The sequence below is a fragment of the Pelmatolapia mariae genome, linkage group LG16_19, assembly GCF_036321145.2.
Source record: "Pelmatolapia mariae isolate MD_Pm_ZW linkage group LG16_19, Pm_UMD_F_2, whole genome shotgun sequence".
In the NCBI taxonomy this organism is placed as follows: domain Eukaryota; kingdom Metazoa; phylum Chordata; class Actinopteri; order Cichliformes; family Cichlidae; genus Pelmatolapia; species Pelmatolapia mariae.
In genome coordinates this window covers 57,239,168-57,264,272 of record NC_086241.1, presented here as the reverse complement: position 1 = coordinate 57,264,272, position 25,105 = coordinate 57,239,168, and the positions used below count along the sequence as shown (strand labels likewise).

General features: G+C 39.1%; 4 gene segments (V, D, J or C); 2 read left to right on the top strand and 2 right to left on the bottom strand.

Moving 5' to 3' along the window:
• Positions 1-5,693: 5,693 nt before the first annotated feature.
• LOC134644678 (immunoglobulin kappa variable 4-1-like) lies at positions 5,694-6,172 on the top strand. The segment is given in 2 exon segments: positions 5,694-5,745; positions 5,838-6,172. Coding segments are annotated over 2 exon segments (387 nt in total).
• Positions 6,173-7,419: 1,247 nt separating this feature from the next.
• Positions 7,420-7,731, bottom strand: LOC134644676 (Ig kappa chain C region, B allele-like). The segment is given in 1 exon segment: positions 7,420-7,731. A coding segment is annotated over 1 exon segment (312 nt).
• Positions 7,732-10,119: 2,388 nt separating this feature from the next.
• LOC134644675 (Ig kappa chain V-III region PC 4050-like) lies at positions 10,120-10,589 on the top strand. The segment is given in 2 exon segments: positions 10,120-10,171; positions 10,264-10,589. Coding segments are annotated over 2 exon segments (378 nt in total).
• A 7,573-nt stretch (positions 10,590-18,162) lies between these two features.
• On the bottom strand, positions 18,163-19,743 carry LOC134644674 (Ig kappa chain C region, B allele-like). The segment is given in 2 exon segments: positions 18,163-18,670; positions 19,640-19,743. A coding segment is annotated over 1 exon segment (312 nt).
• Positions 19,744-25,105: the final 5,362 nt, after the last annotated feature.

Sequence of the window (25,105 nt, the reverse complement as noted above, 5' to 3'; positions counted from 1 at the left end):
AACAAGGACTTTGCACGCTCTGCTGCCCTCTGCTTCACTGAAACCTGGCTCAGTGAGTGAGTCCCAGACGCTGTCTTAAATCTGCCGGGCTTCCAACTTCACCGGGCGGACCGCGAAACGGAGCTCTCAGGGAAAACAAAAGGTGGTGGAGTCTGCTTCTACATTAATGAAGGTTGGTGTACTGATGTCACAGTGTTACAGAAACACTGCAGCCCAGACTTGGAAAGTTTTTTCATCAATTGTAAACCGTTTTATTCACCGCGGGAGTTTTCTTCCTTCATGCTGGTCGGAGTTTACATCCCTCCTCAGGCCAACGCAAACAACGCACTGTGTGAGCTGGCTGACCAGATCACCACACTGGAAAGGAAATTCCCGGATTCCTTTACAATTATCCTTGGGAATTTTAACAGAGCAAACCTCAACACAGACAGCATATAGACTGCCCCACCAGGGACAAAATCATACTGGATCACTGTTACACCACTCTAAAAGATGCCTATCGCTCTGTGCCCCGGGCAGCTTTGGGACAATCTGATCACTGCATGGTCCATCTTATTCCAGTTTATAGGCAAAAACTCAAATGTGCCAAGCCTGTAGTCAAAACTCTGAAGAAGTGGACTAACGCAGCAAAGCAGGAACTGCAGGACTGTTTTGACTGCACTGATTGGACTGTTTTTGAAGCTGCATCTGATAACCTGGATGAGCTCACGGACACTGTGACATCATGCATCAGTTTTTGTGAAGACGTGTGTGTGCCAACAAAGACCTTTTGCACATACAACAACAATAAACCATGGTTCACTCCTAAACTCCAACATCTTCGTAAGGCCAAGGAGGAAGCCTACAGAAGTGGTGACAGGGCCCTGTACAAGCAAGCCAGGAACACACGGACCAAGGAGATCAAAGCAGCTAAAAGGATCTACTCCCAGAAGCTGGAAAAACGGCTCTCAGCCAACAACCCTGCGTCAGTGTGGAGGGGCCTGCAGGAAATCACCAGCTACAGACGCCCCCCACCCACTGTTGAAGCAAACAAAGACCTGGCCAACGAGTTAGATAAGGTAAGATGGCCTTTATTAGTCCCACAGGTGGGAAATTTGTTGAGTTAAACACATTCTACTGCAGGTTTTGAGACGGACAGACTCCCACGCCTCACCCTCCCCTCCCCAGAGAAATTGCTTCAGACACTGACCCCCAACACACCTTCCACCTCTCCCCCCTTCACCCTCACCCTCCCCAATCCAGTCTCAACGACCACTCCCACCCTCCCCAATCCAGACCCAATGACCACCACCACCCTCCCCAATCCAGACTCAACGACCACCACCACCCTCCCCAATCCAGACTCAACGACCACCACCACCCTCTCCAATCCAGACTCAACGACCTCCATCACACCTCTCACCCCCCTTTCCTCCTCCCTGAAACTCAGAATACACACTGAGGATGTGAGCTGACTATTTCAGAAACAGAAGTCCAGGAAAGCCCCCGGACCAGACGGTGTCTCACCCTCCTGCCTCAAAACCTGTGCTGAACAGCTGGCTCCCATCTTTACTCGCATCTTCAACAGATTCCTGGAGCTGTGTGAAGTTCCATCCTGCTTCAAACGCTTCACCATCATCCCTGTTCCCAAGAAACCCACCATCACAGGACTGAATGACTACAGACCTGTCGCCTTGACGTCTGTGGTCATGAAATCCTTCGAACGACTGGTGTTAGCCCATCTGAAGGACATTACAGGCCACCAGCTGGACCCTCTGCAGTTTGCCTACCGGGCAAACAGGTCGGTGGATGATGCAGTGAATATGGGGCTGCACTACATCCTGCAACACCTCGACCGCCCGGGAACTTATGCCAGGGTCCTGTTTGTGGACTTTAGTTCGGCTTTTAACACCATCGTGCCTGAACTTCTCTCTTCCAAACTCTCCCAGCTCAGCGTGTCACCAGCTATCTGTCAGTGGATCACCAGTTTCCTGACAGACAGAAAGCAACAAGTGAGGCTGGGGAAGATCACCTCTGAAACTCCGTCCCTCAGTATTGGTGCCCCTCAAGGATGTGTCCTCTCACCACTACTGTTCTCCCTCTACACTAATGACTGCACCTCCAAGAACTCGGCTGTTAAACTCCTAAAGTTTGCAGATGACAGCACCGTCACTGGCCTCATTCAGGATGGTGATGAGTCTGCATACCAGCAGGAAGTTGAGGGGCTGGTACTCTGGTGCAGTCAGCACAATCTGGAGCTGAACACTCTTAAAACTGTAGAGATGACAGTGGACTTCAGGAGACATCCCTCAACTCTGCCCCCCCTTACCATATCAGACAGCCCTGTGTCGACTGTGAAGATCTTCAAGTTCCTGGGTACCACCATCTCCCAGGACCTGAAGTGGGAGACCAACATCAACTCCATCCTCAAAAAGACCCAGCAGAGGATGTACTTCCTGAGACAACTGGGGAAGTACAGTCTTCCACAGGAGCTGCTAATCCAGTTCTACACTGCGGTCATTGAGTCTGTCCTGTGCTCCTCCATCACAGTCTGGTATGGTGCAGCCACTAAACAGGACAGGAGCAGACTGCAGCAGACTGTACGGGCAGCAGAAAGGATCATCGGTGCCCCCCTGCCCTCCATCCAGGATCTGTACCTCTCAAGAACCAGGAAACGGGCAGGGAAAATCATCACAGACCCCTCACACCCTGGACACAGACTTTTTGATCTGCTGCCCTCTGGCAGACGGTACAGAAGCCTGCAGACCAGGACCACCCAACATAGGAACAGTTTCTTTCCCCTCGCCATCTCCCTTCTAAACAGTTGACCTGTCACACTGCTCCCACTGCCAGACTGCAACTGCACCTTATGTACATTCTGTAGTATTCATTCCACCTCATTCATTTCTGTATTTTATGTATATAAGTTTAGATTAAAGTTATTTATAGTTGGTTTGCACAGCTTTGTGTATGTATGTGTATGCATGTGTAATGTATATATAGACACGTGTATGTGTGTGTGTGTGTGTGTGTGATTTACATTGCTGTGCTTGAGAGCCTCCATTTACCGGAACCAAATTCCTTGTATGTGTCTGCACATATACTTGACCAATAAACATGATTCTGATTCTGATTCTGAGTCTGATTCTGACTCAATATTTTGGGCAACGAAGTAAGGATATAATATAAACCAGATTACTGCGGTCTCACACCAGAGGAGTCATTGTACCTGTCTCTGGGATTAGCTGTCTCCTCGCCACCCAGTTCACCCAACAGTTTGTCCCATTAACTAAATGCAAGTGGTTAACTCTGGCGAGCTATTAAAACTGAGACCGAGTGATAGCCACTAAGCCTGTTGAGGCTGACACAGATATTGGATTTGATGTTGCCAAAGCCGTTCTAGATGATGAAGAATTTTGTTTAAGACTGAGTTTAGTGTTTTCGCATGTGATCAGTCTGAACCTGCTCATTGTGTACCACCACCTGTTTGCAGAACAGCCTAAATAGTTAACAAAGAGACTGTATTTAGCTTCCCTGAAAAAAACACCTGCAGAAACAGCTGCTCCAGCTGGAGCCTCCTGGAGACTGGGTTTTTTGTGGGGTTTTTCCAAAGACTATGGTGCGTCTCCCTGTTTAAAAGACTGATACGGGTTTGATAAAGCATTTATATTTAATAAAGTATGGTGAAAAGGACCACAGAAAAGAGATTTTTCATGAAGCTGTGATTTTATTTTGTGATTTAGACTTTTTTTACAGCACGGTTTTAAAGAACAACATGGATAATATTAGCTGGTCAAATTAGCATGCAATAGAGAGTCAAATGTTTGCAGGAATCTCACAAGAACAGAAACATGTAGCTTCATCAAACTATAAAACACATCATATGCAGACAGGAAGTGTTGTTGAAGCTCTACTCTGAGCAGTGGTCAGGGTCCAGGGTTTGAGTGACAGGGCTCTGTCCACTCAGACTGGCCTCACAGCTCACTGAGCCCGCCTTACTCCACTGGTCTGCAGAGAGGCTCAGGGTGCTGCTCCAGCTGTAGCGGCCATCTGTCCCCAAGACCTCCAGGCTGGTTGACACCCCTGAGGATGTCCTGGTGCCCCCCACCTTCCAGCCCAAATTCCAGTTTGAGGGGAAGCCCCCAGTGGCCAAACACACCACAGTGGCACTGCTCTGTTTGTCTTCCTCTTTGGATGGAGGGAGGACTGTGAGGGTGGGCCTCACCACACCCGCTGGAGGAGAAAAGGTTGAAGATAATCGAAAAAATGTGAAAACATAGAAATAAATACATTGTCAGTGATTATTGATCAAATCTTTCTTTTTTTATAATGTATTACAGTTAATAATTGAACCCTATCATCAGTTTCTTGTTTGAAACATTTTTTTCTTCTTTGAGCGCAAAGCTAAAGCACTCATGAGAATACAGTTAAAACTTCACATCTGTTTCTTTCACTTCCTATAAACTTATATTGAAATTGATCAACCATGAACACAAAATTGAACTAAATATACTGACAAAAAAAATTTTTCTAAAAGAAATCCACAAAGAATAATTCAATATTTTTTCATTTTAAAATTCATAAGTAAAAATACATTTTAAATCAAAGTGAGCTAAAACTTCACAATCACAACTTTTAAAATCTTAACCACATAATATTTAAAGAAGAAAAATTAACCAAGAAGAATATGAAAAATTGTTTTTCTGTAAGTTCAGTTCTTTCAAAGACTGAATGAGTATTGATTTAAGAAAAGTTTCTTCCGTGACATCAACTTAATAATAATCACTGAATTTGATCACAGTTCTGTTTAGTAGATTTTTAAAAATTCTTATTAAATACTATGTTTTTTAAAAATGACAAATTTCTGGTACTTACAGCCAACGATGAATTTAGTTCCTCCACCAAAAGTCCACCACAGTGATACAAACTCATTAAGTGGCCGTACAAAAACCTCCTGCACTCGGAACAAGTGTCTAACTGCTGAAAATGAACCTTTTCTCAAGTAAATCATTACAAATTAAACCTCATTAAATCCAAAGGAGGATTTAAGAAATGTAATGTAATTTTTTTGATTATTCTAAATCATTTTCAGAATTTTGAATCCTGAAAATGAACCTTTTTTTTATGTAAAACAACACAGTACACCTTATTAAATGTAGAAGATGATTTGACTAAAGTGACTTAATATTATTCAATTATTTAAATTATGATTATCATAATTGTATTTTTAGTATTAAGAACTGAAAGACAACACTTAATTTTCACATTACACATTAAAAAACAACAACACACGTTTACAAAACTGTTTAAAACAGCAAAGAGAAACACTTCAAGAAATATGAATTCTGAAACTATGACAAAATAATAAAGACAGTTTTACAGGTATATTGTATTTGTTGATACCAAAATCAAAAGTAAGTATACAAACCAGAGTGCCATTTTAATCCAGGTGTTAAAAATACTTAAATATGTTTCCAATATATTTTTCTCTATTCCATAAAATCATTAAAGGTCTTAGTTCAAAAGAATTTTTCTTTTGATTTTGTGCCACAAAGTTTCCTTCAGTGTGTTGAGAGCAGAGAAATCATTTCCATAGAGAGGAGGCTTTGCATCATCAGCTGATCCTCCAGAGAACTGAGAAGGTTTATAGTCCTGTGAGTTCAACACTGCAGGACTCACATCTGTCAGTCAACACAGCAGAAAGCACAACCACCATGACTCTCATCACCATCCTCATCTGGACACTGACCTGCTGCTGTTTTACAGGTTCATTCACTCAGCAACATTTCAAACATGATGTGCTGCTTTTTCTCTCATTGATTTCTGCTGATAAATGAATGATTTGTTTTTGTCTGCAGGATGCAGCGGTCAGGTGACTGTGACTCAACCTCCAGTAGTGACATCTACTCCTGGAAACACTGTGACTCTGACCTGTAGGACCAGCCAAGCTGTTTACAGATATTCTGATGGTGATGATGCTATGTACTGGTATCAACAGAAATCTGGACAGACTCCGAAGCTCCTAATAAAATGGGCAAAAACACTTGAGTCAGGAACACCATCTCGATTTAGTGGCAGTGGAAGCAGCTCTGACTTCTCTATGACCATCAGTGGAGTTCAGGCTGAAGATGCAGCAGTTTACTACTGTCAGAGTTACCATGAAATAAACAGTGTCCTGATGTTCACACAGTGATTTGTAGTCGTACAAGAACCTCCCTCAGTCAGACTGCAGAGACACTGAGCTGTTACAGCAGGAACTGACTGCAGCTGTTGGAAAAGAGACTCTGACACAGACCACTGAACACAGAGCTGACAGTAACCTCACCAAGCACTAAATACAGAGTTACATCTGTATATAAGATATATTTTGGGGAGGATTTTTATTTATTATTTTAGTTTTAGTTTTTCATCATCCTATTTAAACAACACATGTGACAAACAAATAACAAAATTTTTCAGATCATTAAGAGATTTCACAGGACACTTTGGTATGTTCCTGCTTTTCTTTCCCACAAGAAAACAGAAAGAAGCTGCATACTGTCATGGAAAAAACTTCTTTTTTTTTATGTTCTAAATAAAGCTGAAAGAGAAAAGGATCAGCTTACACGTTATATGTACCTGTTCTGTTTCACAACAACAGATGTGTGTTTGCCTTTATTTCAAATCAGTTCCATGTCTCTCTCTTATAATACCGAACCTATAATTATAATATAATTAGAACCCTACATATAACCTTTGCATTTCTAATTACTCAAATGCCGCTTGATAAGCAGCCTTTGCCTTAGAAAAGAAATTCTAATCTCATCTTCAAACTAATTCTGTGTGAAATGACACAGACGTAGTTTGTGTTATATATATATATCGATCTGGCTGAAACTCTGAATTTGAAATGAGCTGAAATTTCAAAAAAATGTACTCTGATTACACTCAATTTACTTCTAAAGTGAGAACCTAGATTTAATTACTCATTAATTAAGCTGCTGGTTGTGACTGAAACTTTCTTAAAAATGTTATAATGCAACATAAAACATTCAGAGTAATTGGATATTTCTAATTGTCTGGATCTCTTGGTAGTTTCAATTTAAACTGAAGAGTTCAGAAAGAGTAAGATTTAGAGATACATGAATTGATTTTTCGTGTAGTAGGCAAACAGGTTAATGTATTGTACGACGTGCTCCAATTATTGAGCAACTATATTTAAAAATAAGCCAAAAATACTTAATAATATGGATCACTGCAAGCTTTATTGGGAAAAATAGGAATCATTAATATGGCAGTTATTAGGCAGGCTCACATCCAGCTGCTACACATGTCACTGTGTAAGTTGTTGTTATCAAATAATTTCATTTTCAAACTTTCAAACTCATATTGATCAGAGCAGCAGGGATGTATCTCCTGCTCCCCCACACTAAGCTCCTGTCCTGGACTTCAGCAGCCCCTCTAGCCCTCACACCGGTTCTTGTGGAAGGACTTGGCCTGCCGGTGGTCATGATGGTTCACCCTGCAGGAGAACACCTCTGCGTTCATCCAGTTCTCTTGGCTCAGCATCAGGGTGCTGCTGCTGCTGTAGCGACTACTCTTCTCTTCTTCTAAGCTGTTCAGGACCCCCTCTGTCACCTCTGTGCCATCTACTTCCCATCTCACTTCAGCTCCCTGAGGAGAGTAGCCGGTCAGCAGGCAGGCCAGTGTGACTGGGCCTCCAGAGAGCTTCTCAGAGGAGGGTTGAAGCAAAGAGACTGAGGGTCTGACCATGGGGCCAGCTGGAGGGAAGATCACAGACACACAAGGAGTAGATTAACTTCTACTGCAGGACAGAGAGCTGACACGAGACAGTTATGATACATGACAGAGATTAACAGGCCTGTGGATTAACTGTATGATGATACTGTGATAAAACAGAGCAGAGAAACTGAGAAATTGGAGGATATTAGGCTTTGACAAAGTATAAATAATTAGTGAATGTGCTGCTGTATTTGTTTACTTGATGATAAAATTTAAGTGTGTACAGGAAACGTTTAAGTTTGTCATCTGTTTGTTTCACTTCCTTTTCATCACATCAGACTAACGAACTGTAAAGTCAACCGTTAAAGTGCATCTGTACGAAAACTAATTCATTTAGTCAAAAGTGTAAAACGTTAAATCCAACATGGTGTCAAACATTTCAGTGAAATTCCTCATATCAAATTTTAAGTAACAGCTGAGCATTACACAGCTATGATACATGACAGAGATTAACAGCACCGTGGATCAACTGTGTGAATTATACCTTGATCAGACTGAGGAGAGGAGGTAATAAATAGGAGAAGATAATGCTTTAATAAAATTGTGTTTTCACACTCAATTAAAATCTTTGTAAAAGTTATAATAATTTAGAGTAAATGTCTTGTTGTTAAAGTTATATTCTTGATGGAAAACAAACAGAGCTGGACTTTGTCATCTGTTTGTTTCACTTCCTTTTTAATACATCAGACTAATAAACTATAAACTCAGCAATGAAACAGTTAATCTGCAAATACATAAAAGATCTTCAAGGCAAGAATGTTTTTATCCTGCTGACTATTTGTAGAAATGAATAGAATCAAAGTTTCTTAGTGCTATATTTTCAGTCTGAGAATTAGTGAAAAAAATATTTATTCACAGAAAAATGCAAAAAAAAAAACCTTCATAAAATTGATTAACTCAAAACATTACTTACATTTTCAATACTATATAAACATTCTGTCATGGTCCTGAGTCTGAGGACTCAGTGTTTGGTGTTTCCTTATGCTTTTGTTCATTCCGAGTATGTATTCTGTTGTGATTTTGCCATTTGTTAGGTTTCTGTTCTTTGCCTGCCTGCTCCCACTTCTCTGTGTTCCCTCTGTCTGTCCATGGTGTTATTGTGTCTACTTATGAGTCCGCCTGTCAAGTTCAGTGTCCTGTCTGGTTCTGTCTGTTAGTTTCCTGTTTTATTCTGAAAGTTCATGTCTCATGTCAGTGTGCGCAGTTTTACCACTCCCCTGTCTCGTTAGCCTAATTTCTCCCAGCTGTATCTCCCTCCTGTGGCCCATTCCCTGATTACTCCCCGTGTATTTAAGCCCTGTGTTTTCCTGTGCTCTCTGTCGCGTCGTCTGTTCTACTCCATGTCCGTCTGCAGAATTCTGTGTAACCCGGTGTTCAGTCTGCGTCTCTCCGCCATCTTTCTTTGTGATTTTTGTTCCTCCTCCCGTGCGTGTTTGGTTTAAGTTGAGTTCTTTAGTCTTCCCCAGTTTAGGTTTGTTTACTCCCCGCTCTGCTCCTCCTGTTTTTGTCACCTTATCACCTCTGTAAATAAACATTCACTCGCACCCCAGCAGGTGCCTGCATTTTGGATCCTTTTCTCAATTCACCACACGACTGCTGCGCAGCCGTGGCACAGTCAGTCATGATACTGTATTATAGATTCACAAGGTTTCAACAACAGCTACTATGACAAAACCCAATCATATACACATATGAGAAACCCAGAATAAAATCTTGTTTTCTCAGGACATATTTCAAAAAGTAATAGTATAATATTTTGTAGTAATGAGGAGATTTAGATACTTACAGTGAATGATGAGTTTGGTTCCTCCACCAAAAGTCCACCACAGTGATACAAACTCATTAAGTGGCCGTACAAAAACCTCCCACACTCTGATCAAGCATCTAACCACTGAAAATAAATTATTTTCTGCAGTGAACTTCACAGTTTACAAAGTAAAAAAGCATTTACTATCTAAGACATTTAACTCTACTTTTTCTTAAACAATTTATGATCATTTTTCATCATATTTCTTCTGCTGGTTTAAATCTGCTGGTTGATCCAAAAACGTTAAATATATAGTTGCCAACAAATGTGTCATTTTAATCCAGATGTTAAAACAATGATCTAACCTTTTCTGATCTATTTGTCAGCATTCTGTTAGAATCATAATTATATCATATTAATTCATTTAGATATCAAAAGTATTTCTTCTCACATTGTTTTCAGTGTGTTGAGAGCAGAGAAATCATTTCCATAGAGAGGAGGCTTTGCATCATCAGCTGATCCTCCAGAGAACTGAGAAGGTTTATAGTCCTGTGAGTTTAACACTGCAGGACTCACATCTGTCAGTCAACACAGCAGAAAGCACAACCACCATGACTCTCATCACCATCCTCATCTGGACGCTGACCTGCTGCTGTTTTACAGGTTCATTCACTCAGCAACATTTCAAACATGATGTGCTGCTTTTTCTCTCATTGATTTCTGCTGATAAATGAATGATTTGTTTTTGTCTGCAGGATGCAGCGGTCAGGTGACTGTGACTCAACCTCCAGTAGTGACATTTACTCCTGGATCCACTGTCACTCTGACCTGTAGGACCAACCCAGCTGTTTACAGATGGGGTGATGGTAATGAGGGTATGTACTGGTATCAACAGAAATCTGGACAGGCTCCAAAGCTCCTAATAAAATTAGCAAAAACACTTGAGTCAGGAACACCATCTCGATTTAGTGGCAGTGGAAGCAGCTCTGACTTCTCTATGACCATCAGTGGAGTTCAGGCTGAAGATGCAGCAGTTTACTACTGTCAGAGTTTCCACAGCAGTGGGGGGTTCACACAGTGATTTGTAGTCGTACAAAAACCTCCCTCAGTCAGACTGCAGAGACACTGAGCTGTTACAGCAGGAGCTGACTGCAGCTGTTGGAAAAAAAAGACACTGACACAGACCACTGAACACAGAGCTGACAGTAACCTCACCAAGCACTAAATACCAAATTGAAAGCTGTTGTTGTTGTTTTTTTAGGGGGTATTTTGAAATAAGGATTTTTAAAATATCTGGTGTGACCAAGTCACTTTCTGTTTACATTACCTGATTAAATTCACATCAAAAGTTTTGATGTTTCTATAAACAGATGAATTACAAATGTTTACATTTATATTCCCATTAACTTTCTTCATTGTGTTGAAAAAACCCTGCTTTTCATTTTTTTTCCCCACTGTATGTTGTCACCTGTATTTTAAATATAAAACACATGTTTTTCTTGATCATTGTCAAGCTATTAAATCTACAGGAATCATTTGATTTCTGCTAATCCATCTAAAAAACCAAAGATAGTAACATTGATCATAAAAATGCTTTATTTGCAGTAATAATCATAATTCCAATTAAAAACATCCATACCCTGAGCTACGTATCACTCATTGACTGCGTGGAAAAGTGGGAGTCATGTGGAGAACAGAAAAGTATGAACCCCCAGGAAAGCAGGCAGCTTCCTTACTGAATGCACAGCCTTCATATTACTCTCTAAGAAGTTGTTGTTATTACTGTTCCCTCAAACTTTACTATTTATGGAAGTAGCAGGCTGCTTGTTTTATACTGAACTCCTGTCCTGGGCTTCAGGTAAACCATTTGTCATCACTGGGGGAGCACAGAGCCCTGCTGGAGGTGAGAGCAGAGACAAATGAGGACCCTGTTAGTTTAATTTAGAATAAACACTGAAAATGGATCAGAGGCTTGTCCACCTCCCTCCAAAAATAGTTTTAAAGAAAATGTTTAGCCAGAATGCAGAAATGAAAATTCAATTTGCATTTTTTTTGTGTTTTTTGTTATTTAAGTGGTTTTGTAGAAGAGGAGATTTGAAAGTATAAAATGTCTTGAATGTATTTCTGCTCATCTTTAAACGAAAGTGCAGCTTTGAGTATGGATACCGGGCCTGCAAGGCAAGGGCGTAGATTTGGTTTTGGCATTGGTGGGGACGGATGATTCAACCACCGAACCCCGCCCTGTTTCTTTTTTTTTCCTTTTTGTCTTTGCTTCTTGATAAAAAAAAGGAGAAATATACTTGCCTACATATGCTATTCTGCATGCTTTTAAACCATTTAAAATTCATAGTTTTATATGAGAATTATATAATGTTAAATTACTATTAAACAAATGGCTGATTTTAGACTTTAGTTTACTTCAGCCATATTCCATATAATTCAGGTATCATACAAAAAAAAAGCTTCAAATACAGTCATGACAATAAGAATATGACTTTAACGACTTAACAACATTACTTCAGTTCTAGTACACCAACATCTCTGATACATTAGCACTAAGGGAACACTGAATGACCTGCTGGTTTTTGTCCATAAAACTACTCATCTAAGATTACCACAAAGTAAAAGATCTCTCAGCAAAATTATGCAACATTTTAGGCACTATTGCCCCGATCAAATCAGTGAGCTGGGACTTTTTATTCTAAACATGAACTACTGTTACAGCAACAGACATGGACTACTGGTGCCCCTCACAACAACTCAATGGAGTCTATACTATACTGTCTATACTATACTGTCCTGGTGGACATGGCAACACTTTTTTCATGGTTACATACCGTTTTAGACTGATGAGGGCCAAAGCCTAGCACATACCTGCCAACCTTGAGACCTCATAATTAGGGAGACATTCAAAGGGGTTTTTACAGTGTTTACTTATCGGAAAAAAATAAGTTAAATGTCACCGGCCGTGGGGGGTGTCCAAATTCAGAGGCTGCGTCCACCTGAGGACCCGGCCTTCGCGGTCTAAGTGGGCATGGTCCTCCGAAAGCCGTGTAGACCGGAAATGAGCGACCGTGAAATTGGGGCGTCTAGCCTTCATAATTACGTCACCTCTGCCGTCTGCTCCTTGCTGTCTAAATAAAATAAAATATAACCGGACGCTTGCGTAGATTCTCGACCATCTCACACTTCTGTTTAATCAGTTTTCTGTTTGACATTTATTCAGCTGTGTGAAAATCCCAGAGGAACCCTCCCGAGGGATTAAGTTTAGTTTAGTTTAGTTAAGTTAAGTTTTATTTAATCTAATCTAATAAATTTCATCTCAGCCAAACCGATTTACTCACGAACAAATAAAACACTGAAAAAGGCCAAACAATAACATGTTTAAGTTATTTGAAGTTTACACAACTACATTCTCGCCTGAAAATATGTTAAAAGTTTATTTCGCGACCCAGAAAGAGTAATAAGAGTAATATTAATACTAAGTAGCTGCAGTAGCAGCTATTGTTGGAAACAGGAATTGGCTGGGCCAATCTAGGATATGGTTTTTCAATTTTGTTGTGGAAAATCGGGAGAAATTGGGGAGAATGGTGACTCCGGGAGATTTTCGGGAGGGGCACTGAAATTCGTGATTCTCCCGGAAAAATCGGGAGGGTTGGCATGTATGGCCTGGTATTGCCTGTAACGCTATTATGACGGACACATTTTATGAGTGAACTTGACTTTAAGTGACTTACAGGTTTCTTTGAAAAATACTTTCTTATATGCACGTTCTTCCTCTTTGCAACCGTCCTCTCCTCCTCGCAGCGCAGGCTTGCCGCTGCTAAAACTAAACAGAGCTCCCTGAAAGGCACAGCCAATCACATTGGCCATATTTGTCACATGAGGTCGGACTCCACTAGAGAACGTAATTTAACTCTTTCTGCACCGCTGGGTGAATGAGACACTGACAGATCGGTTTTTTTTCTTTCTATCGGGTTTGTATTTCTTTACTCGCAGAGATCAAATTATTGGTGGGGACAATTCAATAATCGCTAGATATTGGTGGGGACACGTCCCCTCCGTCCATGCCAAATCGACGCCCTTGCTGCAAGGCTACTCAGGTTTTCCAGCTGTCAGAGGAATCAGGGTGGACATTTGGAGGACTTCAGGGCAGTAGTAATGGACTTATTCCCTCAGCCATCGCTCCATCTAAGCTCTATATTGCTTCCTGGGTAAGACTGCGAGCCGATTCAGACACCCTGTACTGGGGTGCTAACAGTGTTGTTCTCTCACACACAAAGTTTTTCTTTCCTTCTAAAAACTTTGAAACTTATATTGATCCAAGTGTGCTCATCTCACACTGAGGTCCTCACCTGGGCTTTAGCAGGCGCTGTACCTTGCACACTGTCTCCTTCAGAGAGACTGCCTGTGGTCATGATGGATGGACCACAGGCCCTACTGGAGGTGAGAGCAGAGAGAAATGAGGAGCCTGCAAATTTAACTCATAATGAACACTAGAAATGGGTAAAAAGCTTAACAACCTTTCACTCAAGAGTCATAGCATTCAACCACAGTAAGATTTAAAATTCATGAATATTTAGATTATTGGTTATGTTGCTTTAAGTCATTAAAAGAAAAACTTAAGGATGCAAAAAGACAAGTTGCTGTCCATGTTCTCTGATTTTAACTGATGTATTCTCTGTTATTCTTTCCTCAAGACTGAAATAATATTATTTCTTATACTTTGTCCTTTGACAATTTTTTTTTACTCAAACCAATATCAATCAATCAATCACCTTTATTTATAAAGCACTTTAAAACAACCACAGCTGACACAAAGTGCTGTACATTGGAACCATAAAATAAAAAAAACATAAGATATAAATAAAAGCCAAATAAAAGAAAGAAAAAAATAAAATAATTAATTAAATAACTAATTTCATTTCAACGAAAAACTAAGTCTCACTGAGGTTAAAAGCCAAAGAATAAAAGTGGGTTTTAAGACGTGATTTAAAAGTGGACAGTGAAGAGGCCTCTCTAATGTGCAAGGGCAAATTATTCCATAATTTTGGAGCCACGATAGAGAAGGCCCTGTCCCCTCTGAGCTTCCTCCTGGATCTCGGTACCTCCAGGAGCAGCTGGTCAGCTGACCTGAGAGACCGACAGGGTGTGTGGAGATGAAGAAGTTCAGAGAGGTAAGGCAGGGCAAGACTGTGAAAGCATTTAAAAACAAACATAAGAATTTTAAAATGAACTCTAAAAGACACAGGCAGCCAGTGCAGTGAGGCCAGGACAGGGGTTATATGCTCTTTTTTTATGAGTTCCTGTTAGGAGTCGTGCAGCAGCATTTTGAATCAGCTGCAGACGTGAGAGCAATGACTGACTGACCCCCACATAAAGTGCGTTACAGTAGTCCAGGCGGGAAGAAATAAAAGCAAATAAAGCAAAGTCTGTCAGTCTTGAAGGGACTCTCGCCATCAGCTCAGCAGGGAGTTCAGATATTGATAATGATCTCAGTTGGTACCTTCAGAAACCTGGACACCCTCCAAAACTCCAACCACAAAACTTTGTACATACTTGGCATTAAATCGCTTCTCAGGAACTCCATCTCAATTCACTGGCAGTAGATCTGGTTCTCAGTATTCATGAACCATCAGTGATATTCAGGCTGAAAATGCAGCAGATTACTACTGTCTGGGCTTCTATAATGATGACACATTCACACAGTGGCTTGGAGCTGTGTAAACCCTCTTCAGTCTCAGGATTATGTTGAACTGTGACCAAAAAACCCAAAGAAAGTCACTTTCTTCTTCAATTCATAAGGAAAATCATCAGACCCTTCATTTCAGCAACATGGAAAGTTTTATAAAGCCAAATAAGAATTTATCAGAAAACATCAACGATCGTTTGGAACTAAAAGAATAATAATAAAATAAAATTGTAAAGAATTCTATAGAGTGTGATACTGTAATAAACCTGCGAGTGCAGAGGGATGGTTTCACTTTGCATCTCAAACACGTTATCTCCCCTTACGAAACACACACACACACACACACACACACATATATATATATATATGTAAGTTTTATAAGGCCAGAAAACAGACTAAGGATGCAAAAAAAAAAAGTTGTGGTTGTCACAATAAGGTCTTGATATGTTAAATAGTAGTGATGGGTCAAATAACACTGATTAGAGTCTAAGCTGATGTCAGAGGACTTTCTATCCCTTTGTGTAACCAGTTACATGTGCATTATTACAGGATGCTCTTTAAATCTACATGTGCCAAAAAAGAAAACATTTTTAGACAGTATGCATTGGCATGTTCTTGCTTTTTTGCCACGAGGAAGAAGACAAAAAGTAAAATGCCGTCATGAAGAATTTCTTTTTCATAATAAAGCTGAATGTGTCAGGGGCTGGGTCCTCCGCCGCCGCCTTCCACGCAAACGACCTCCGGACCTGCTTTGCCACAGTCACCTCCACTGGCCCCGAGGCTGGACTCCTGAACTGTTTTATCATGGACTCTGGTGCTGTTTGACCTCTGGAACATTGTAATTATGGACGCTTGTGCTGGAGAACTGTTTAATTTTGGACTTTTGTTCTGTCGACCTCTGGGTCGCCCCCCCTGAATTGTTTGTTTTGGTCTTGGTCGGTCCATCCTGGACCTCCACCACCCGGCCGGGGTGGGTTGTTTTTGTGTTTTGGGAGGGTTCTTTTGTAAAAGTTTGGGCGTCTGGAATCAGCCCCTTGAGAGGGGAGGGGCTTAGGATTTAGTTGAGGTGCTGGAGGTGCTGGACAGCCTCCCAGACTTCCTATTTACTTGGCATCAACTCACTTCTCAGTTCAGAGGCAGTACATATGGTTCTCACTACACTTTATCCATCAGTGATATTCAGGCTGAAGATCCTGGAGATTATTACTGTCGGGCTTCACACAGTGATTTATAGCTGTAAAAAAAAAATGGTCTTCAATCTGGCTTAAACACAAGACAAGTGCACCCTCCACCCCTAACCCACAGATTTCTTCTCAATCAAAGAGAAAGATTTAGAAAGTCAAATGATATAATACATGAGCAATTAGCAATATCCCATCAACTCAACCCTAACCCACTGATGAACAGGGAGCCTGCTTTTGAAATAAATTAAACATCACTCATATTTTGTGACTGAAATAAAATGTCTAAACAGTTTGAAGCTCTAAATGTATTTATATTTAGTATGAACTTGTAATGAACCACTGGTATCAGATGCCAGTTCATCTGTGACTCAGTCTCCTGTATTTAAGGCTGCTGCTTTGGGGCAGACGGTCTCTCTGAGCTGTACAGTCAGTAAAGGAGTTCACGATGATCTCAGCTGGTATCTACAGAAACCTGGACAGCCTCCCAAACTGCTGTTTCACAAAATCAGCAGATTTGAATCTGATACTCTGAGTCATTTCAGCAGCAGTGGATCTGAGGCTGAATTCTGAGAATCAACTGAGTTCAGGCCCCAGATGGAGGAGATTACTACTGTATGAGAGTGTATTCTGACCCAGCATGCACACACTGATATCAAGTCATGGAAACTAAAGCACATCTTTTCTTCTTTTCAGTTATTAAGAATATTTAAAATGAAGTGGCACAATTTAGGGTCTGTATCATTTGATATTGTGGTGGCAGATTTCTTTTCTCATGTATTAATCGCATATTTTAATCATATCACTTTAGTATAGCGAGATCACTCCTGTCACCAGCATGCATGCATGTGGAATGTTATCATAAGTGGGCCCCAGGTTTTATTGCACCTTCACAGAGGGTTCATTGTAGACTTGAAGATCTCCAAACATCCTGGTCTTAGGGAGGTGACGGCTAAGCAGAAAACAAGGTCATAATTCTCTCTGTCAGGAAGGAGGTTTAAAGATGGGGCTGATGGTATAGCCCCCATGTGAGATGAGCTAACATGTAAGAGTTTGTGGTATGTTTTGTCTGTCTCTGTGTATAAAGGTGCAAGGACGACAGACAGAATTCAGAGATGATCCTACTGTTCTGGCTGCGATGTTTCTCTGCACATTGCAATGTGTTTATTGAACCATTTCAAAACACTCACTGGGTGTGTTGCAGGTTAAAATTTCCATAACAATATTTACCTCACAACATCACTGTACATAATGAGGTAATATAAAAATAAAATGATTTTGTAGTAAATTGTATTAATCACGTCGTTATAATGAGAAATAAAACATTTGGTATAATTGGGTAGAAGTTGCTGATTTACATATTTGATTATGAGCACACTAACTAAGATACATTCTACACTGACATTTTTGAGCTTTTATTTTTTAGATCTCTTCATGGTTTTAATTTCAAGTGAAACATTTATTTACTGAATCAAACTCAAGTTATTTATTTTTCCACAAGAGTAAAATTTGGAGATATTGTCTTCCTGCTAAAAGAAATACATGACCACAAGCTTCTTTCAGCAATTCCCTTAATTTTAAGAGATCAACACATATTTGATTTGTCCCAGATGTTCGGCCAGATGCAACCCTGCCATTTTCATCTCCTCCCAGTCTTGATTTTTCATGTGTTAGGGAAACAGGTTAATGTATAGTACTCGACACTAAAATTATAGAGCAACTATATTTAAAAATAAGACAAAAATACTTAATAATATGGATCACTGCAAGCTTTATTGGGAAAAATAGGAATCATAATTACGGCAGTTATTAGGCACACTCACATCCAGCTGCTACACATGTCACTATCTAAGTTGTTGTTATCAAATAATTTCATCGACAAACTTTCAAACTCATATTGATCAGAGCAGCAGGGATGTATCTCCTGCTCCCCAACACTAAGCTCCTGTCCTGGACTTCAGCAGCCCCTCTAGCCCTCACACCGGTTCTTGCGGAAGGACTTGGCCTGCCAGTAGTCATGATGGTTCACCCTGCAGGAGAACACCTCTGCGTTCATCCAGTTCTCTTGGCTCAGCATCAGGGTGCTGCTGCTGCTGTAGCGACTACTCTTCTCTTCTTCTAAGCTGTTCAGGACCCCCTCTGTCACCTCTGTGCCATCTACTTCCCATCTCACTTCAGCTCCCTGAGGAGAGTAGCCGGTCAGCAGGCAGGCCAGTGTGACTGGGCCTCCAGAGAGCTTCTCAGAGGAGGGTTGAAGCAGAGAGACTGAGGGTCTGACCATGGGGCCAGCTGGAGGGAAGATCACAGATACACAAGGAACAGATTATCCTGCAGGACAGATAGCTGACACAAGACAGTTATGAAACATGACAGAGATTAACAGGCCTGTGGATTAACTGTATTATGATATTGTGATAAAACAGAGCAGAGAAGCTAAGAAATTGGAGGATATTAGGCTTTGACAAAGAATAAATAATTAGTGAATGTGCTGCAGTATTTGTTTTCTTGATGATAAAATTGAAATGTGTACAGGAAACGTTAAAGTTTGTCATCTGTTTGTTTCACTTCCTTTTCATCACATCAGACTAACGAACTGTAAAGTCAACCGTTAAAGTGCATCTGTACGAAAACTAATTCATTTAGTAAACAGCATAAAATTTTATATCCAACATGGTGTCAAACATTTCAGTGAAATTCCTCATATCATATTTTCAGCAACACCTAAGCATTACACAGTTATGATACATGACAGAGATTAACAGCATTGTGGATTGCATGATACTGTGATCAGACTGAGGAGAGGAGGTAATAAATAGCAGAACATAACACATTAATTAAATTGTGTTTTTACACTCAATTAAAATCTTTGTAAAGTCCTGCTGACTGTTTGTATAAATAAATAAAATCATAGATTCCTTTTGCTGTATTTTCAGTCTCAGATTTTGTGAAAAAAAGAAATGCAAAAAAAAAAAACCCTTGCTTAAAGCAGATTAACTCAATATATTATTTCAAATTTCTCTACTATATAAACTTGATATATAAACATGATATACTGTATACTTATATGATAATAGTGTATTATATATTTAAAAACTTCTGATAGTTTTCTGAAGTTTTCAATATCAGCCTCTATCACCAAACCCAATCACATCAATGTAAAACACCCAGAATAAAATCTTTTTAAAAAACATTCTGATGACATGTTTAAAATAGTAATAATATAATATTTTGTAGTAATGAGGAGATTTAGATACTTACAGTGAATGATGAGTTTGGTTCCTCCACCAAAAGTGTACCACAGTGATACAAACTCATTAAGTGGCCGTACAAAAACCTCCCACACTCTGATCAAGCATCTAACCACTGAAAATGAGCTCTTTTCTCCAGTAAACTTCACAGTTTACAAGGCAAAAGCATTTGCTACAAAATACATGTAACTACATACATATATATATATATATATATACTGTATATATATATATATATATATATATATATAGATATAGATATAGATATAGATACATTAAACAATTTATGATCATTTTCATCATTTTTCTTCTGCTGGTTGATCCAAGAAAGTAAAATATATACTTACCAACAACTGTGGCATTTTAATCCAGATGTTAAAAAACTGCTCTCATCTTTCCTGAACTATTTGTCTGTATTCTGTTAGAATCATAATTATATCATAATAATTCACTTAGATATCAAAAGTATTCCTTCTCACATTGTTTTGTTGTGTGTCCCTTGTTTCCCTCAGTGTGTTGAGAGCAGAGAAATCATTTCCATAGAGAGGAGGCTTTGCATCATCAGCTGATCCTCCAGAGAACTGAGAAGGTTTATAGTCCAGTGAGTTCAACACTGCAGGACTCACATCTGTCAGTCAACACAGCAGAAAGCACAACCACCATGACTCTCATCACCATCCTCATCTGGACGCTGACCTGCTGCTGTTTTACAGGTTCATTCACTCAGCAACATTTCAAACATGATGTGCTGCTTTTTCTCTCATTGATTTCTGCTGATAAATGAATGATTTATTTTTGTCTGCAGGATGCAGCGGTCAGGTGACTGTGACTCAACCTCCAGTACTGACATCTGCTCCTGGATCCACTGTCACTCTGACCTGTAAAACTAGTCAGCCTGTTTACATTTGTGGTGGTGTTGATTTATGTTTATTTTGGTATCAGCAAAAACCTGGACAGCCTTTGAAACTTCTGATAAAACATTTAAAAACACGACACTCAGGAACGCCATCTCGGTTTAGTGGCAGTGGAAGCAGCTCCGACTTCTCTATGACCATCAGTGGAGTTCAGGCTGAAGATGCAGCAGTTTACTACTGTAAGAGTGTGCATAGTGGCCCAGTGATCACACAGTAATTTGTAGTTGTACAAAAACCTCCCTCAGTCAGACTGCAGAGACACTGAGCTGTTACAGCAGGAACTGACTGCAGCTGCTGAAAAGGAAGAAACTCCGACACAAACCAGTGAACACAGAGCTGACAGTATGACAACATTAAATTGAGATATAAATTTTTTGAGGGGGCATTTTTAAATGAGGATTTTTAAAATATCTGGTGTGACCAAGTCACCTTCTGTTTATATTACCTAATTATACTCACAGCAAGAGTTTTGATGTTTCTATAAAAAGGTGAATTACAAATGTTTATATTTATATTCCCATTAAGCTTCTTAATCATGATGAAAAAGTATAAGAAAAAAAACCCTGTGTTTTTTTTTAACACTCTATGTTGCCACCTGTATTTTAAATATAAAACATATTTAGTTCCTGATCATTGTAAGGCTATTAAATCTACAGGAATCATTTGATTTCTACTAATTCATCTCAAAGACCAAAGATAACAATACTGATCACAAAAATGCTTTATTTGCAGTAATAATCATTCAACCACCACCTGAGCTACGTGTCACTCATTGACAGCGTGGGTAGTTAAGTAAAGAACAGATAAGTAGGAACACCCAGGAAAGCAGGCAGATGAGTGATTACAAATAGTCCTTAGTGTACACACAACCTTCATATTACTCTCTGAGTAGTTGTTGTCACTGTTCCCTCAAACTTTAAAACCCATATTGATGAGAGTAGCACACTAAAAAAAAAATGTATCAGTAGAAACACTGGAAATGTCCTGGTAATTTTCTGTCAGGACATTTTCTGTTTATTATGGAAGTTGACAGACTTTTCTGTAAATGGTCAAAATGAAAATTGTGTAGATTTACAGGATACTCTCTGTACTATTTACGGACGTTTCCTTCAAGTATAAAAATGCAAAATTCCACTTATTCACAGTATATTTGGCATAATGTATACGTGGCAAACTTTGACAAAACATTTAACAATATTTAATAATAGCTGCACATTTAACAATACCCAGAGTAGCTTTAAGCTAGAATGTGTTGAAGTTGAAAGAAAATAAACTCATCTTTTCTTTGGATTTTCAGAGTAGTTCAGTTCATACAGGAACTTCAGCAGTCTGGGTGAACGTGTTGCTGTTTTGTTCCTCCATCTCAGCCATTTGAGCCCGGTCAGGATTTATTCAGAGCAAACAAGAGCAACAAAAATAAATTTTAAAAGGTAAGCTTTTTTGTTGCTCTTGTTTACTTTGAAGCTAAAAATAAAATGAGCAAAGCTACAAAGTTTAATATTGAGAAAGTTTAGATGGAAAAAACCTTTAAAATAAATTGAATTTAACAGATTTGCATACTTAGAGAAGGTGATCAGGCTTTTTCTTCATCTCCTGAGACCAGCTGCACTGGATCATCACCAGCTTCTTTCTTCATCCTCTTCCACTCAGTGAAGTTTGTCCTTTTCTTGGCCATTCCTCTGCACTGGTAAACCAAAGTGTGTAATCACAGGGGAAGTAAGGAATATTTTTCTAGTGCAGGGTTTAGTGTTTCATTTGGTGATAGCTGTTGAGCAGATTTTCAAAATAATCTCCAAGGATCTAAATGCTCAAGAAAGACAAATATTTCTGCTTTCTGTTTGCCTAAAAGCTTGAAATAGACATAACAACTTCTAATGTGTCAGCAGTAGCCCCATAACACATATAACAGCCCTATACACCAGCACTATGCTTATATTAGACTTTAATCACAATATATTTATAATTTAATCACATTAGCTCAACAGTGTCTCAAAAATAAGCCACATACTTAAAATGGCCTGCTCAAGTTAGATTGAAGAAATAGGGACAGGAAAATGTGTCATGGACATAATGATACATGTGCTAAGGTGAAACTGACCTTTCAATAATCTCACCACTAAATAAGAGACTAATGTTAACATCAGTCAGGAAGGTCTGAGGCTAAAAGTGGGATTAGTATAACTCTGCCTGAAACTCTACAGTCTAAAGTATAATAAGTGAAATCTAAATGCATTTAATTTTTTAAATCTCCACTGCTTTACCATTTGTATGTCATTATTTATTTATTTATTTTTTCAAATTTATTTGGTGCAAGATTTTCAGCCACAATGGCCAAACTTCAACAAATGTCTACATCATATCAAACACCCAAAAGAAAATCATGTTCAATTACAGTCTGATGATATGTTTTGAATAATAAAAATACAACATGCTGCAGTAAAAAGAAAATGTAGATACATACAAAGAATGATGAGTTCACTTCCATCCATTCACTTCATTCAGCTCCCCCCGCTTATCCTTTTCAGGGTCGCCAGGGGTGCTGGAGCTTCTTGCTGTGAGGCAACAGTGCTAACCACTGTTCACTTCCTCCACCAAAAGTGTAACACATCCCTCATTTATCTAACACGTAGCTTACTTATTAGTAAAAATGAACTGTTTACAAGTTTAGTGTAAAAACTTATTGCATTCATTTTTTTTAGGTCATTTTCTTCATTTTTGTTGTAATGTTGTAATGAGCTGTATTTTACAAATCAATTAAAAAAAAATCAGTTTCACTGTATGTTGCCACATGAATATGAAACATTGATTTCCTCTTAAACATTGTCAAATTATTGAATCTACAGTTAGAAAAATTTGATTTCTACTAATTCATCTCAAAGACCAAACATAATGATAAGTTCATGATCCAAGTTGATGTTACCAACACAGTGTTGTTTTTTCAAACTGATATCGATAAAAGTAGCAGGCTGCTTGCTTCACACTGAACTCCTGTACTGGGCTTCCAGTACACCATCGGTCATCACTGGGGGAGCAAAGAGCCCTGCTGGAGGTGAGAGCAGAGACAGTGAGGACGCTGTCTCTGCTCAGGAGGAAATTTTAGTTCAGCTTAGAATAAACACTGGATATGGTTTATAGGTTTGTCCACCTCTCTCCAAAACTTTTAAATAAATAGTCTGAAAGACAAAGTTTAGCAAGAATGAAAAAATGAAAATTCCAAATGAAATTTGCATTTTTCTCTTTTTTCTGTTTTCTTTCAAGTGGTTTTGTAGAAGAGCAGATTTGAAGGTATAAAATGTCTCTAATGTACTTCTGTTCATCTTTAAACTAAAGTGCAGCATTGTTGAGTCCACAGAGAGCTGCTTGGAGGAGGAGAGAGCAGAGACATATGAGGAGCCTGTTGTGTCAGTTCAGAGTAAAACAAGTCAAACATTTGCCCATAACCACAGCAAGATTCAAAGTTCATTAATTTTCAGATTGTTGTATATCCTGCAATCACATGACGGACTATCATTAGTGTCAAGCAATCATATGAAAATTTTATCTGGTACGTTAAAGGATGCTGAGGCCACATATGTTTATTTTTCTCTTGGCTACTTAACACAAGTTTGTTAACCCACTATCTTCTCTAAGTCTAATAAATACATAAAATTATATAAATAAATAATTATTTTTTATGCCTTACTGCTCCTTATATTTTAAGTTTTTTCATGGATTCACACAGAAAATTTCATCTGAATGATGTTTCCAATAACTCTGTTATGTTGGGTTTCCTGAGTTGGGGTGAGAGTTTGAAGATGCTTGAGATTATCACTGTCTGTGTTGGCATGATGGTGGAGTGTTCACACAGTAATTTAGAGCTGTGTAAGCAAGTCTTTCAGTTTGACTGAAGGCTACAGGTGCAGAGTGTTGGTGAAGAGACTGTAATGGGAATAACCGGTCCACTGAACACAACACAACAAGAGTCATCAAGCAGAAACACAATGAATGAAAGAAATGAAACCAACTCATGGATTATAGATGCAACTTGAATTTCAATAATCAATTATTAAAATTTAGTTTTTTTGTTTGTTTTTTTTATCACCAAAAGCAGTCTAATGTAGTGTCTGTTGATATTAAGATTTTGTTATTTAGACTTTCCAGTGTTAATATATAAACTGTAAAATCAATTCTATAAACTTTATGTAATGTTGTTGAGACGTATTATGGAAATATGAGGTTTGATCAGGAGTACATGAAATAAAGATTGAAAATATCAGCCATGTCCTATAGGGAGACATTTTATTAAATATGAAAGGCAAAGTGTGCTTGCTATTTTTATTTTTATTTCATTTTTTTATTTAAAAAAATGGTGTTACTGCAGACTCTGTAAATGAAAAGCTCTGTATATTCAAATATCAGAATTGGAAGGTTTATCAAGACCTCCATTAAAGAAAAACAAAACATAATTTGCTGGCAGGAAGTGTTGCTGAAGCTCTACTCTGAGCAGTAGTCAGGGTCCAGAGTTTGAGTGATGAGGTTTGTTGCATTCAGACTGGCCTCACAGCTCACTAAGCCCACCATAC